Source organism: Orycteropus afer, unplaced genomic scaffold (assembly GCF_000298275.1).
Source record: "Orycteropus afer afer isolate SDZICR_OR568_19922 unplaced genomic scaffold, OryAfe1.0 scaffold00027, whole genome shotgun sequence".
Lineage (NCBI taxonomy): Eukaryota > Metazoa > Chordata > Mammalia > Tubulidentata > Orycteropodidae > Orycteropus > Orycteropus afer.
In genome coordinates, this window is record NW_006921614.1 from 6,225,305 (window position 1) to 6,242,368 (window position 17,064).

A 17,064-nucleotide genomic window follows, 5' to 3' on the forward strand; every position below is an offset into this window, starting at 1 on the left:
TTTTTTTTTTTTTTTTTTCCTTTTTTTATAATTTTTGAGTTTCATTCCACATTTTTCTCCTACTCTATCAGGATCTCCTATTTTGATCCCTTCCCAAGTGGTTGCCAGTGGTAGCCAGGCACCATCTAGTTCTTCTGGTCTCAGGGTCATATAGACTGAGGTTCACATGGTCCCCTAGTCCCTTGGACGAATTGTTTCCTTGCATCTTTGGTTTTCTTCATTCTTCTTTCTCTATATTGCTTTTAATTATTAACTAGGTAACATGGAGGACATTATCTTAAAATTAACATAATTATAAACACTACTAACTTTATTTCAAAGTGTTTATTTTTTTGTTTTCTGTTTTCCTTGACTAGCTTTTACAAACCAAAAAATGTGCCTTCATCTCCACCATCATCAATGCACTAAGGTCTACTCAATGGTTTTTAGAATAAAAAAAAAAGAACAGTACAATCCCTCTACACCTCTCAACTCCGAGCTTGGTAAACAGTGTTAGCCCAGCCTATTAGCATCTGGAGCAGCAAACTATAAGGTCTAACTTGCATTTCCCACTTTCTTGCCTGAACAAAGCTATCTTTTTCTTTTTCTAGCTCTCAGCCCTTCTCCTCCCCCTCCCTTCATCTCCACCATTACCACCTTGAAACCCTACCAGACATTTTCCTAAAAACAGCACACACATCTTAAACTGTGCTGAAACTTCAGTATACTGCCAGATGCCAATAGTTGTTCCTCAAAAAAAAAACATTGTACTGTGTTAGAAGAGTTCAGAAAAACTTGTATTTAAGAGAAGAAAGCAAATCTCTTTGCTGTAGGGCTTACACTCAGAACTTTGAGTAGGCTTATGAATTTTGTGGAGAATCTGGAGGTACTAGAAAAAGTATGTTCTCTGAGGAGATTTCACCTGAGAGCTCTTGCTACAGGGACTTCTGTTATCATCTTACTAGATCTGAGTGGGAGACCCTGAGTGGTGCAAATGATTAACCTGCTCAGTTCCAGTCTACCCAGAGGTGCCTCGGAAGAAAAACTTGGCTATCTGTGAAAAAGCAGCCATTGAAAACTCTATGGAGCACCTGACACACTTAGGGTCATTGTAAGTCAGAGTCAACTCAAAGGCAGTTGGTTACATCTGAGTGTTGTGGGGCAAGCAGTTGGGGGAAAGGCAACTCTGCATTCTGCTGGGGTAAGCAGCAAGAAGAAGGTGGAGGAGGGTGGGAGCTGCCTAGGGTCAGCTCAGTAAGGAATAAGTAGGGCAGCCCCAAATGGAAGGACAGATGTGGGAGAGAGGTCCTGTTTGGGGAGATGAAGTGGAGTTCAAAGGGACTCCCATAAACAGGAGAAAGTTCATATTGCAGAAGGTGGAGTGAGTTCCAAAATCTATACTTAGAGATCCCAAAATTCTAGCTCCATGTCTAGGACTCAGGGAGGAAGCATATTTGCCTCATAGTTTGAGAAGGGTTAGATGTTGCCAATTTTGCCTGTTGGGCCCTAAAATAGTAGCACTGGAGATACATCCTTTGGAGCAAAAGCCTCTCCAAGTAGACCCCAGAACCACCACCTACTAACTCGGTGACCCAGGTGGGTCACTGACTCTTAGAACCTGATTCTGCATCATATATAGCAGGGGAATACTAACACCACTTGCTCATAGGGAAGTCGTGGCTGAATGAGGTGTGGCTCAATGCCCAGCATGTAGTGTGAGTTTACTCATGCTCAGTTCCCTTTAATGAATCACATCTTTCCCTGTCACTCTCTCTGGATTTTTCTTAGGTCAAGAAGAAGAGAGACTGGCCCTTGAAACTGCCCTAATGTATGGAGTTAAAAAGCCCCTCAACACAGAAGGTGTCTTCAAACCACAGTCTGATGTTGACATGGACTTTGAAGTGGAAAATGCTGTGCTGGGAAAAGACTTCAAAATCACCATCACTTTCCAGAACAACAGCTCCAACCTTTACAACATCTCAGCCTATCTCTCAGCCAATATCACCTTCTACACTGGAGTAGCCAAGGCCGAATTTAAAAAGGAGACATTCGATGTGATGCTGAATCCCTTATCCTGTAAGCCAAAGGGGTGTGGTTCTCTCCAGAATTTGTGGTCTGGCTCCCTGTCTGCCTTGGTGATAATCTCCCATCACCCCTATAACATTCTGTCGAAGTGGAAGTTCTCTCCCAGAGTTCAGGAGAGTGAACCCACTTAGGAGTAGAACCTACCAATTCTAGAAAAGCTTCAACTTTCATCTTCATGTCTCATGGTTAGAGGTGAACACTGACATTCTCAAAGCCAACAGCCCGGGCTACTAGTGAAAATCAAATGTATCTTAAATTCTTGATACTCAAAGTGTGATCAGAGGACCTGAAGAGTTCCCATCCCCAGGGAGGCTGTTTTCTAGGCCTGGTGAATGGGAATCTGCATTTTAACAAGCTCCCCAGGGCATTCATAAAGCTCTGGTCTAAATGACCCATCCCAGAAAACAGACCTCTTGCTTTCTGAAGTTCCTCTCTCTCAAGTTAGGAGAGGCTTTGGGGAGCTACCTAGCAGGAAATGTGTGTTTTGATTTACCACTTAGAAGGCAGAATGCATTAATTTTCTAGTGCAGCCTTAACAAAGTACAAGGAAGGGGTGGCTTCTTACTATTTTTTTATTCTGATTTGGGTGCAATTTTAAAAAGCAGATTTGTTTTACTTTCAACAGTTCATACACATTTTGTTTTATGATACTGATTATAATCCCCACAATGGAACAGCTGTCCTCCAACCTCCTCCCTGCAGTTACCCCTTCCCTGTGTCCTTCTTACCTATGCATTCCTGCCTGCCTAGATTTCTCCCTGTGCAAATGCTGCCTTCTGATCTCCCATGGTTGACTCTTTTAAGGAGTGTATCTCCCTGGTGTGGTTATTGAACCCATAGATCTGTCTGTTGTTTAGCTGAGAGTTGAGCCACAAGAGTGAGTCCAATTCCAGTACCTAAGGGTGACCTGAGGCTACAGTCTCAGGGGTTTCATCAGTCTCTAACCAACCAATAATCTTGGTCCTTTTTATGTTTTTAATTTTGTTCCACATTTTTTCTCCCCCTCTATCCAGGAATTTCAATTCTGATCCCCTTTCGAGTGTTTGGCATTAGTGACCCGGCACCACTTAGTTCTTCTGGTCTCAGAGTTGTAAAGACTGAGGTTCCTGTGGTCCATTGGTCCTATGGACTAATTGTTTCCATAACTCTTTGAGTTTCTTCACTCTTTGCTACAGACAAGGAGTTGCATCTCAGATAGCCATTCACAAGCTTTTAAGACCCTAGTCACTACTTACCAAAGTAGGATGTAAAACAATGTTTTTGTGTACTATGTTGTGTCAATTGAGCTTGATGTCCCCTTCAACCATGCTCCTAAGCTCACAGGCCCAGTCACACACTTCCTTTAGGTGCTAGGTTGTGGTTAAGAAGTTATCCTAACTTTGTCCTGTATCTCTATAATGTATATGAATATTTTTATAGCACATACAAATGTGTATATGGGAATATCGTCTGCCAAACCTATGTATCATCATGGGTATATTCCTGTTTGGGATGGTTTATTTGTTGTCGCTATGTGCTGCTGAATCAGTTCTAACTCATAGTGACCCTATGTACAACAGAACAAAACACTGCCCAGTATGGTGCCATCCTCAAAACCATCACTATGTTTGAGCCCATTGTTGCCGCCACTCTGTCAATCCACCTCGTTGAAGGTCTTCCTCTTTTTTGCTGTCCCTCTACTTTACCAACCATAATGTCCTTCTCCTCCTGACAATATATCCAATGCATGTGGGATGAAGTCTCGCCATCCTTGCTTCTAAGGAACATTCTGGCTGTACTTTTTCCAAGCAGATGTGTTCATTCTTCTGGCAGTCCATAGCATCCTCAATATTCTTCACCAAAACCATAATTCAAATTCAGAGTGGCTTATAAGGAAAGTAATGTATTGTCTCATAGTCTGGAGGCTGAGAGTCCAGTTTCAGAGTGTTGATAGCACCATGTTTCCTCCAGAGGCTCTAGAGGAAGATCCTTTCTTCTCTCCAAGCTTCTGGTGACTCCAGGCATTTTTGGAATATAAATGCATTTTCTTATTGTCCTCTTTCCTTTGTCTGTCTTTCTGTATCTCTTCTTCTCTTTTATTAAACCACTCACATGGGCTCAGTACCCACCCTACTCCAGTATGACCTCATCATAGCTTAATTGATAACATCTTCTTCAAGGACCCTATTTCTAAATAAGGTCACATTCACAGGTACAGAGCTTAGGACTTGAACATGTCTGAGAGACACAATTCAATACAGGCTCTGCATACAAGCTACTTTTTTGTTTCTTAAAAATGATGTGTCTGAATGTGTCAGGTCAGGACAGAGCCAGAAATTAGGAGAAGAGAATGGAGACAGAGGGTATGCTGTCCTGGAGCCATGAAGGACTTGGCTTTTTCTGCCATCACTCTCAGGGTCTCTTTCACCTCCTTGGTGTCCACCAGCCTCTCTTACACACATGCCCTTCCAAGGATTCTTTACACTATAAAAATTCAGAATATATTAAACCTTTGAGTTGCCTATGGGTTTGGAATTTTGACTAATTGCATTTCCTGGAATATTAGTATTGTTGGGCATAACAGAATGAGTCAGCTGGAAGAACCTGAGCTACAGCCAGAGTGTGTCGAGTTAGATCTAGCTGGTTGGGTAGGGTGAATACATTGAAGACATTGAGTTTCTGTTGACCTGACATGTGGCTCTGCTTCGTTGGTGGTCTGAAAAGGAAAAGTAAAAAAGTATACAACTAATAATTTTTACAAAGAGGAGACAAGCAAGACTAATAGGTACCCTGGGATAAGTGAATCACTTGTATCAATTGTTCTCAAGCTTTCCAGATTTGTTTTTCCCAGAAAAATGGGAAACTATTCCTGAAAACCCTAATTCCAAGAAACCAGCTCAAAATTGAAGGAAGCAAATCTTCCTCATTTCAGTAATGTAGATAATAATTAAATCATCAAGGTATTTTCTTTAGAAACTGAGGGATTTAACACCTTTCCTATTCCTACTGGTAGGAAAGTAATTCTTACAGAAGAGTCAGTAGCAAGGACTCAAGAGGAGAACAGTCACCATCATTTTTTGGAACAGTTAGACACATTGGATGTAAAGAGCCTGGGCTTGGAATCAGACAAATCTGAGTATACCATGTGACTATGCCACCTCCTAGCTGTGTGGCCCTTGGCAAGTTCCTTTAGCAATCTGATCTCACTCTCCTCCTCTGTAAATGGAGACTACACTACCTGTACCACAGAGTTGTTGAGTCATTCCCCAGATCTTTATTTAGTGCTTTCAAGTCCAGGTACTGTTTTGTGCTGGAGGTATACCCATTCATGAGTTGTTCCAACTTATAATGATCCTATAGGGCAGAGTAGAATTGCCCATAGGGTTTCTGAGGCTGCAAATCTTTACAGAAGCAGAATGCTTCATCCGTCTTCCATGGAGCAATCGATGGGTTTGAACTGCCAATCTTTTGTTTAACAGACAAATGTCTTAACCACTGTACCACCAGAGCTCCTTGATGGAGGTATGTTGTTGTTGTTGTTATGTGCCGTCAAGTCAGACCTGACTCATAGTGACCCCTCCTTGGGTTTCCAAGGTGGTATCACTATAGAAGTAGATTGCCCAACCTTCCTTCCGAGGAGTGGCTGGTGGGTTTGAACCACCAGCCTTCTGGTTAGCAGTCAAGTACCTTAGGCACTACACTACCAGAGCTCCTTGATGGGCATATAGCAACAAATAAAACAGAAGTCCCTGCCTTCAGTGAGTTTATTATAGTCTAGTACAGTTTCAGACCAATAAACAACCAAGCTATCAATGTATCATGTGTTGATGGTGCTAAGTACAATGGAAAATATGAAGCAGGTTAAGGGGGACAAAGAGTGCTGGTGGAGAGGGGTGGTCAAGGAAAACCTCTCTAATAGAGGGATCTTTAACAGATTTGACAGAGGACAGGAATGAACCCTGTGGCCATCTAGAGAAAGAGCATCCCAACCAGAAGAAACCATAAGTGTAAAGACCATGAGACAAAATTGTGTCTGATGTGTTCAGTGCTCACCAAGGAGACCTGGTGTGGAGGTGGCAAGGGGGACAATGGGAGGTACAAACCATGTAAAGAATTGGAAGCTCTTATAAGTACTTTGACTTTATTTCTGAGTCAGGTGGGGATTCATTGGAGGATTTTGAGCAGTATTGTGGCATGATCTAACTTAGGGTTTGGAAGGTCACTCTAGCTATTATAGACTATCGTGGAAGAAGAGCTTGAAGCTTCAAGACCAAGTAGGATGCTATTATTTCAGTAGTCTAGGTGAGAGATGATAGTGGCAGTGGTGGAAGTGGTGAGAATCATCAGGTGTGAGTATGCTCTGGAGGTACAGCTCTCTGGATTAACTGAGGGATTGGATGTGTGGTGTCAGAGAAGGAGGATATGGAGAAAATTAAAGGTGATAATATATGTGAAATGATTACTAACATAGTAGGCTCCCAATAAGTGTAATTTTCAACACTTTTACATTTGGAGAAACTGAGACTGGAAAGGTCTTGAACAATGACTTATTTAAGGCTACACAGAGCAAGAAGAGAAGTGTATAGTAAATCCAAGCCCAGTCAGGCAGTGAGAGTGAGCCAGTTCTGTGTAAAAGTTCAGGCCTAAGTGGGCCAGCTCCCTTATACATGCCCCCAAACCTGGAGTCTAGCATGGGTGCTACCCTAATTCTCAGGAAAATATGAGCCAGCCTTGCCCCACCTCTCAATAGTCCCATCACTCAATCCCCTTCCTCTTCTCTCCCTTTCCAATAAAACAAATTGCCATAGAGTTAGCCCCCAACTCACGTGACCCTATGCACAATGGAACAAAACACTGCCTGGTCCTGCACCAAACCCATGATCCGTTGTGAATTGGACCATGTGATCTACAGTATTTTCATTAGCTGATTTTCAGAATTAGATTGCCAGGATTTTCTTCTTAGTCCATCCTATTCTGAAAGCTCTTCTGAAATCTGTTCAGCATCATAGCAACCCCACAAGCCTCCACTGACAGATGGATGATGGCTGTGCATGAAATGCATTGGCTGGGAATCCAATGGATTTCCCATATGGGAGGTGAGAATTCCATCTCTGAACTAGCACTACCTCAGTGGGACAGAACAGTATGATCTATTATTTAGAACAGTCATTTATCTAGAAGAACTGACCAAATCTAAGCCTGACTCAGTATTAGCACACTTCCGACCTACTGTGCCCATCCCAAGGGCTTGTCCTGATGTCCTGAATAACTCGAAGGGAAGAGAAGACTTGTTTGCTTTATCCTGCAGTTAACAACATTAATTGTATATAAACTGCTGTCTAAATTGCTGAATGAAATATAATTCTAGACCTTGATCAAGTGAGTCAAAAACATAGACTTCTAGGTGGTTCTATTGAAAAGAAACTTTTCCAAGTAGAATCGAAGGCATACTTTCCAGATTGATGATTAAAGGGGAATGTGTGGGCTGGAGTCAGCTGGAAGATTTGAATAACTTAAACCTTCCAGTACCTTCAAAGGTGCTATCATTTCCACTTGGATATATTTAGTTTTCTTTGCTTTTTGGAAAAGAGATGAGGCAGCTCCATTTGTGTCTCCCCTGGCTTTCCCCAGACACCGTAAATGATATTGGCAGCATCCCAGCTCCACCACTCACATAGTGAAAATCTATTCTTCTTTCTCTTGCCACATTTAATAAACTTTATCTAGAACAATTTCTTGTTCAGTGGCAAAACACAGCACTTACATAACATACTATTTCAGGAGCACTGTTCTCCTGGGCTCTGAAGCACAGCCCAGTTTCTTCAGTTCTATGATCTTAGGAATTTTCTATCTCAGAGAATAAAAAAGTCCTGTTGCTGAGATTATAAAGGCAGCAAGCACCTCTGTAAAGATTAGTAGGAAAAACTCAGGCACATCTCACAGCCTAAAGGAACAGAGTGGTCAAACACATTCTTCTAGAAACAGCCAGAGGAAGTCCATTTTTATTATTATTATTACTAGGGGAAGCTGGAGACAAAATGCATGTTCTTCAAAGACTGCAACTCTACACTCTGTCAGGCCCAATCTGGGGTCAAGTAAGAACAGGCCACCTGTGTTCAATCTAGTTTGTATCCCACTTGAGGCCAGAGCCTCATCCATCTAGACAACTAATTGCTAGAGAAGTCATGGTGAAAGCAGAGTCCAGGATCAAATCCAAAAAAGGTAAAATGAGTAGATCATTCAAAATGCCAGAATTTGAGGCCAAGGTCAAAGCAGGTCATAGCTTCAAAGAGTTCTTCTAAGTGGAACGGAACTGCCTTTGGAATTAAGCCAGTTCTTTAGTACTTGTCTAGGATGACTCAATGCATTCTAATAACTCCTCCTAACTTAGATCAGGGCTCTGCAATCTCCTCACTATCTGCATTTTGGATGGGACACTTCTTTGTTGAGGCATCCTTTGTATTATAAAGATGTTGACCATCAGCCCTGGACTCTACCCACTAGGATCCAGTAGCACACACCTCCCCAAACAGCAACAATCAAATATGTCTTCAGACACTGCCACTGTGTTGGATGACCAATTGTTCTAGTTTTTCAGGGATTAAGGAAGTTCCCAGGACTCAGGACTTACAGTTTTAAAATTGAGGCCATCCTAACTCCCCACTAACTCTGCTCCATCTCCTGTTAGAACCACCTACCTCTCTGTGTCTCTCAGACTTTAATAAGCATCATCTGAGGATCTTATTAAAGTACAGATCCTGAATCACCAGGGCTGGGATGGGTCAAGGAGCCTGCACTTCTGATGAGCTTCCAAAAGATGATAGTGCTGCTGCTCAAGGACCACATACTTGGAGTAGAGAGGTCTGAGATTGGAAGGTCCATGCCTTCCACTTAACCAGTTCCTTTGAGTTGATTCCAACTCATGGGGACTGTATGTGTGTCAGAGTAGAACTGTGTTCCATAGGGTTTTCAATGTCTGAATTTCCATATATACTTTCTCCTGAGGCACTTCTATGTGGACTCATACTTTCAACCTTTTGGTTAGCAACCGAGCAAGTTAACTGTTTGCACCACCCCAGGCCTCCATTTTCCACTTAGATTGAGGCTTTGTGCATGGCTGGTTCTGTGGGGTTCACCTGGGTGCTAGTCCAATGCTTCTTGGACCTGACAGAACATTAACAAATATTTAAGAAATACTGATGTCTGGAAAACAACCTTAAAGGTCCTAATTGGGTTGATTTGGGGTGGGATCTTGCACAACAGGTTCTGCAATGTCCCTGGATGATTGTAATGTGGAATGACTTTGAGAACCACTCCATTAGAGGGGTAGAGGCACTCATGGCATGTGCTCATTTATGCAGATATTTTGCAGTGGAGGTGCTGCCTAAGGCCAGGACCTTCCTGGCCTCTGTGTCCTCAGGGCCCAGGGCAAGTTGCTGCAGACCAACCCAAGATATATGCATCCCAGCCATGAATCATAGATGGTCTGATGCACCCTTGCCTAGGAGCTAATGTGAGTCCTATTGGGCCACTGCCCTGTGCTTCTTCACACAGGTTTCATCATTGATAGGGACAGGCTGCTCAATCTGCAGTGCTAAAACAAGCTCCTCTCTACCATTTAAACTGTCATCCATGAGAGCAGTTACCTTCAATAACTTCCACAGAAGAGCTGAAGGAGGAATCTTTGGCAGAAACCCTACAATGGGCAGGGAAGCAGTGGAGAAGTTTATGGAGGCTGTGCTTAGTGCATGGGGATGCTGATGGAGGCATGAGTAATTGCCCCCCTCAACCCCCACTCCTGCTGCCTGCTGTGGGGTGCAACTGACAGTGTATTACCTTTGCCCATGTAGCAGCAGCCCAGCTGCACTGTGCAGGGGCTTGGCCAGAGAACCACGCATTGCTCTCTAGAATCACGAGCTGTAGGAAGTGGGATAAAGTGGGCAGTGCAGCGAGAGACTCATTGCAGTGGCCAGGTCAACAGCTAGAATCCCCTGTCCCCAGCCCAGATGGTGATTACAGGGGAGCCAGTGACACTTCCTCAATGACCCATCATCCTCAATATCTGAAAAACAGCACCAGTGATTTGCAGAAACAAGCATTTGGTACAGATGCCCTCTTTTGAGTTGTGAATAGGGCAGGGCTCCTCCCTTGAGGAGTGTTCAAGGATAAGGCTGCCATAGTTCACAGCTATCTTGAGTGTGGTACTTGAGGTGCTTCTTATTCCAGGGGACAGCAGCATTTGGAGTGACTGTGCACTAGGCTACTTGTCACTTGTCTTCATGGAGTTGACCACTGTGCAACTCAACCAGCTACAGTTAAAAACTCCTGGCTCCTCAATTTTAAACATCTTTGTGGAGTCCCTGGGTGGTGCAAGCAGTGAAGCACTGGGCTACTAACTGAAATATTGGTGATTTGAACCCACTTAAATTCTTGTCAGAAGACAGGTCTAGCAATGTATTTCCAAAAAAGCAGCCATTGGAAAGCCTACGGAGCACAGTTCCACTCTCACACATGGGATCACCATGAATTGGAATCAGCTCGACAACAATTTGTTTTTTGGTTTGTGGCATTCTCCTTTATAACAGCAAAAGCTTTGTTCTGAAAGTTTGACACGTTTTCTCTAGCAAGACTTTACTAAATATTAAAGTATTTCTTTGCTAAAGAAACAGGAGAGCTCATCACCAATTGACTCATTCTAGTTTCCCCTTACCCTTGTTTTGTCCCTGGTTGCTGCTTTGTGAATGTGGGAAAGAGGGCGGGACATGGGGAAAAATAAGACAGGTCTTAATTTCAGGTCTTGATGCCTGGTGTGTTATTTTTCCTCTTGCCAGTCAAGAAGGAGCAGGTGCTGGTCAGAGCCGGCGAGTACATGGGCCAGCTGCTGGAACAGGCCTCCCTGCACTTCTTCATCACAGCCCGTGTCAATGAGACCAACAATGTCCTGGCAAAGCAGAAGTCCATGGTGCTGACAATCCCCAAGGTGATCATCAAGGTGAGTCTTAGTATTTCAGACAAGGTTGTTGATTAGGCATCCAGGCTTGGTGTGTGTGAGAGAGTATGTGCACTGTTCCAAAATATGGATCCAGGATCCGCCTGTTCTTTGAAAGAAGCAAACCGCCCTTTATATAGACACACACATATAACACTCTTCTCTCTTCTCCAGATTTAAATATATAGATGTGGCTGCAGATATAAATATAACCTGTGGGTCTAAACACACTTGTGGAGGAAGATAAAGATGCATAATGAATGCAGAGATTGAGAACTATCATTGTCTCCAGAATAAAGTGGGTCAGGCAGGGCACATGACATATGAACTGACTAGACAATCTCCCACCTGCATTTTGGCTACTAATGTTGTTAAGTGGGGTCTAATTCCTATGCAGTAAAATGCACACATTGAAAGAGACAGCTTGATGATATGACTTTTTATATTAAGATATAGAGAATTTCCAACACCCCAGAAAGTTTCTTCTTGTGTTTTTCATTCAACAGCCTACCCACCAATCACCAAAATAACCACTTTTCTAATTTCTATCACTGCAGTTTTGCTAATAATTTTAATGTTGTCTCACCAGGTACCACCAGAAATCTCTGCCAAAGGGCTCAAGAGACTTGGCACAGGAGACTCAAGGGTAGGCAGGAATAGAAGATGAATGTGATGGGCAGTCTGCTCCTGTTTTTCTGCAACACAGCTGTAGCTTCTGGCAGCATCTGTAGCCACATCCCTGAGATACCTATTTACCCAGTGAGCTATAGCCCAGGCCTCCAGCATGACCTCAGGGTGTGGCACCCTTATGCTTACAGAACTCCCTTTGATTCTGGAACACTTTTCTTAAAGTGGCTAAGAGTGATTAGCACAGATTCTCTAAGCTATTTCTAAAAAGAGGTAGATAAGTCAAAATTGTATCAAAAATGACATGTTTTAAATGGCCCTAGGGTGGGAGTATCTTCTTTCTCAAAGGACCTTGGCTGTGAATTATTTGTAAAGGTAATAATTATTATGTAGTATTCAAAATGACAGCTTTTGTTGCATACTTACTGGGCTCCGGTCACTGTTATCAAATCACCTCACATGTATCATTCCATTTTCAATACACAACAACCCTTCAAGTTAGGCAATAGTAATATATCTGCTTTGCAGATGCAACAACTGAAGAGCAGAGAAGCTCAGTAACTTGCCCAGGTCCTGCAGTGAGCAGACAGTGAACTGGATCCCCACCCCAGCAGACTGCTGTGAGTCTCATTTGGTCTGGTCCTACATGGATGGCCATAAGACAATAATATGTGCAGGTTCTCAGCAAGACCCAGCCAAACTCACAGACATTGGTGCCTGTCAAGGAACAGAATGCCTGGCCTTTCATCTACAGAAAAGGCTAAACCAATATATGTCTGGTTCTTTCACCCCAGTAACTGCCCTACAAGCGGGCCCATCACATACTCCCTAAACAAGAGGCCTCAAGAGCCAGGATAACAGTGGCAGAGTCTGTGGGCAAAACTGGACACAAGTCCGAAACAGGGACATGGTGATGAGATGCCCTAGAGACTAAGGAAAACCTAGGAGAACAGGCATTCAATAGTTGTGGCACCATAAACCACCACCATGACCGGCCATCCTTGAGTGAGAAGGCTGCCCACCACAGCTTGCTCCACAGAGACAGTTGTCAGCCATCCTGCAAGCCTTCTCAAGCCCATGCAAGCCGGGCTCATGAACTTAGCCCTGGAACCTCTCCCACCAGAGGCCAAGCCCATGTACTTTCACTAATTATGAAACAGCTTGTCACCACAAAGGTCTCAAGAGAGAGCCTCTCCAGGTTGTAAACTGCTCAAACCAGAGCCTAACACATAATTTAATTGCACTGCTCATAGTAAACTGGATGGATAAAGGAAACTACAGACAGTCCCCAGGTTACAAATGTCCAACTCACAGACAACTCTTACTTGCCCTTTAAAGTTATGTAAATTTGCCCTCACTTTCAAATAATTGAATCAACCCTTACTCACATGAATTTCTTCATCACAACCCCTTCAATTGCTGGACATGCAGCTTTTAAATCATTGAAAAGACTGTGAGCCTTTTCTTGCACTAAAAAAAGAAAGGAGGGGGGGAACTTTGCCATTGAGTCAATTCCAACTCATAGTGACCCTATAGGCCAGAGGAGAATTGCCCCACAGGATTTCCAAGTTGTAAATTTTTACCAAACAGACTGCCTCATCTTTCTCCAGCAGAACAGCTGGTTGGTTCGAACCATGGACCTTTTGATTGGCAGCCAAATGCTTTAACCACAGTGCCACCAGAGCTCCATTTTGCACTAAAACCCAAAAACCCAAACCCACTGCCATCAACTTGATTACCACTCATAGTGACCAGAATAGAATTGCCCCATAGGGTTTCCAAGGCTGTAAATCTTTACAGAAGCAGACCGCCTCATCTTTCTCCCACAGAGTAGCAGGTAGGTTTGAACTGCTGACCTTTTGATTAGCAGCTGAATGCCTTAACCACACACTGCCAGAGCTCCTTCTTAAACTAACCAAAACCAAACTGACTGCCATTGAGTCAGATCCGACTTATAGCAACTCCTCTTTGGGTTTCTGAGGTGGTATCTCTATGGAAATAGATTGCCCAATCTTCCTTCCAAGGAGTGGCTGGTGGGTTTGAACCTCTAGCCTTCTGGATAGCAGTCAAATGCCTTAGGCACTGCATCACCAGAGCTCCCCTCCCCTCTTGGACTAAAGTAAGACTCAATATGAATCATCTGCACCTGTTCTGACTTAACTACAAATTTGACTTAAAAACAGTTAGGAATGGATCTCCTTCATAACTTGGGGACTGCCTGTAGTAACTTTGATCTCTTCGGCATTACTAATTTGAAGGGTTATTTGTTAGTCATCTTCTGGGCTTATTTAAAGAGCAGCTTCATTCCCCAGGGGCAGAATCAAAAACCCAGGCAGGGAGGGTGATCCCTACTTATAAAAGAGTTTCTTTGTTCTTTGTTGTTGTTGTTGTTTTGTTTTGTTTTTACTTGCACAAAGGTATTGGAGGTGATTTTCCTGGAGAAAATGTACTAAAAAGAAAGGCTGGTAGGGCCATTTAGCTGGGATTCAAATATGAAAGAAACACATATTCTAGTCCTGTGCAATGTCAAGTTAGTTCAGCAAAGGGACAAGGCATCTTCACATAAATTGTCCCTACGTAATCCATTAGCCCCAAGGACAAACTAAATTTGATCTTGGAAAGAAGTATGACAGGGTTGAATGCTTCACATCCTAAAAAGCCACCCAGATGTCACTGAGCTGTGAAAGGCCCTGACTCTAGAAACTCTCACTTATAGAGTGGGAACCTGGGAATCTCTTAGCAGAATGGAGATATGAAATACAGAGCCATGCCATTGAGATAGGAGTGACCATCCTGAGTGACTGAGGGAGAGAAGGACACAGGGCAGGGGAGAGGAGAGGAGGGCTACAGTAGGACAAAACCACAATGGCTCAGAAATCCAGAATTAGCTAGGACATGTCTTCATATTCTAGGAAAATTCCAGAACCCCTCCTTCAATCTCTTGGAGCCTATGACAGGCCCACAGCTGACTGGACCTCTCAGGGTTGCTGTCCGTGAATGTGTCAAGCACCATGTGAAACAAAACTCACTGCCATTGAGTTGGATCTGACTCATAGTGACACCTCCTTGGGTTTACGAGGCAGTATCACTACAGAAGTAGATTGCCCAACCATCCTTCCGAAAGTTAGAGACAAAAGACCAGGACAGGAATCTCTCCTTCCTTGGCTTCTAGGAGGAATGAGACAACCACACACATGGTGATAATAATGAAAACAGCTGTGACATATTGAGCAGTGTATTTACACTTTTCTTTTAGTATTTTATTTTTTATATCATCTTACAAAGGCACTGTGGTGGCACTTTGGTTAAAGAGTTGGGCTGCTAACCAAAAAGTCAGTGGTTTGAACCCACCACCTGTTCTGCCAGAGAAAGATTAGCAGTCTACTTCCATAAAGATTTGTAATCTTGGCAACCCTATGGGGCAGTTCTACTCTGTTCTATCAGGTCACTGTGAGTAGGAATTGACTCCATGGTAGTGGGTATCATCCTATAAAATGGGTATTGTATTGTAACCCCATATTATAGATGGAAAAACTGAGGCTCAGATAGAGTAGTGCATGATAGCATTGTTATTGTTGTTGTTGTTATGTGCCGTCGAGTCGGCCCCGACTCATAGCGACCCCTCCTTGGGTTTCCGAGGCAGTATCACTACGGAAGTAGGATTGCCCAACCTTCCTTCCGAGGAGTGGCTGGTGGGTTTGAACCGCCAGCCGTCTGGTTAGCAGGCAAGTGTCTTAGCCACTATGCTACCAGAGCTCCCGCATGATAGCATAGTGGTCAAAATATGGGCTCTGGGACCAAACTGAGTTCAAAACATGTTGTCTCTACATAATAACTGTGAAATACTGGACAAATCATTTAACTTGTCTTAGCCTCTGTTTTTCTTCTGTAAAATAAAGATAATGGCAATACTTACTTCATAGGGTTGTTGTGAGAATTAAGTGAGTTAATGGATGATTCAGAGTCCCTGGGTGATGCAAACATTTAACACATCTGACTGTTAACCCAAAGACTAGAGGTTCAAATCCACCCAGAAGAAAGGTGTGGTGAGCTACTTCCAAAAAAATCAGCCATTAAAACAGAGCCAACTCAATGGCAATTGGCCTTTTAAAGATGCCTTTAAAGGCAACTTGGGGCCATTTTGAGGGGAGCCTAAAATTTTAGGATGAAGCTTTGTAATTAACTCTGTGGGTGAAGAGGCTTCACTATGAATTTTACAGCATGAACATAGTATTATTGTCAACAATATTGTCAGCTCTGGCTCTCCCAACTCTTGAAAGAGCCAACTCTACTTTCTCTCTTCTCTTCATAGCCTCTGCCCAGAACACTATCTTCTTCTGGAGTCCCCAGCTCAGCTTTGGGACAGGGTGTTACTTCCCACTGGAGTTGCCTGACAACTGATTTCCTTCTGTGTTTACTTAGCTCTTTTTCAGAGCAAATATAGGCCAATCTACAATAAAATTGGGCCAATGTGTCTGAGTCTTAGTCTTGGTTACTGCAATGGAAATGGGGTGAAAAACTCATTGTTAATCAAAGCATTTAGGTAGGTGGTTACATGTTCTTGCATCCTAATGGATCCAGTCTGGGATTTCATTCATCTCTGTGCCAATAAAGATTGGGATCAGATTACACTGTGTGCCCAATTACAGTGACTATTCCCGGCACTCACCAGGCGTGAATCACAGTGTGTAATCTTCATATGGAAAATGGCAGGGAGAGACAACTCATTAAACTTTAATGAGCACACATCTCCTTTGCCATGCTATCAAAATATTTTGATGAGAAAAGAATATTTTATTAAAACCAGACATAGAATTTTCCTCTCCCTTCCTGTGTGTTGATTGTTGTAAGATGCTTTAAGTTAGAAAAGAGCTTTCAGCATTTAAATTTCTTATGAATAGCTGGTTTTATTTGAGAGGATTGGGGCAACAGAGGGAATTCAACTGGTCTCCAGACTAGGGCCTGGTTTGTCTGGAATTTTTAGCCTAAAATTCAAGAACAGAGTTCTGATGTGTTTCTCATTCACAGTTAGCAGTAAAGGTTTTACAGGTTTCATGTTGTCGTGCAAGTCACCTATAGCAAGGGTACCTGCAGCTCTTTTTGTTAAATAGACTAGCACAGCAACTTAGAGATGCTGGAGTAAGCTCACCTGGGTCCAAGATCCTACCTGGGATGCCTTGGGCTTATTACTTCACCACTTCATACGTAAAATGGGGCCAATAATAGTACTGACCTCATTGGGTTGCTGGAAGAGATAATTGGAACAACCCACACGAAGAGTTTAGCACAGTGCTCTCATCACAGTAAGTATTCAGTAAATTCACTCCTGCCTAGTCACCACTGTCCTCTTGTAGGACAAGCCCTGCATCCTCTGCAGAGCCTCGTCAAACACTGATAGAACTAAT

At 43.1% G+C, this 17,064-nt stretch overlaps 1 protein-coding gene across 1 annotated transcript in view; it reads left to right on the plus strand.

The window, feature by feature from the left end:
* Nucleotides 1-17,064, plus strand: part of F13A1 (coagulation factor XIII A chain) — a 275,410-nt gene that overhangs the window by 231,988 nt on the left and 26,358 nt on the right. Inside the window, exons 11-12 of the mRNA XM_007935344.2 lie at nucleotides 1,768-2,055; nucleotides 10,875-11,035. Of these exons, the coding sequence (XP_007933535.1) occupies nucleotides 1,768-2,055; nucleotides 10,875-11,035 (449 nt within the window). The remainder of the gene's footprint in view (nucleotides 1-1,767; nucleotides 2,056-10,874; nucleotides 11,036-17,064) is intronic.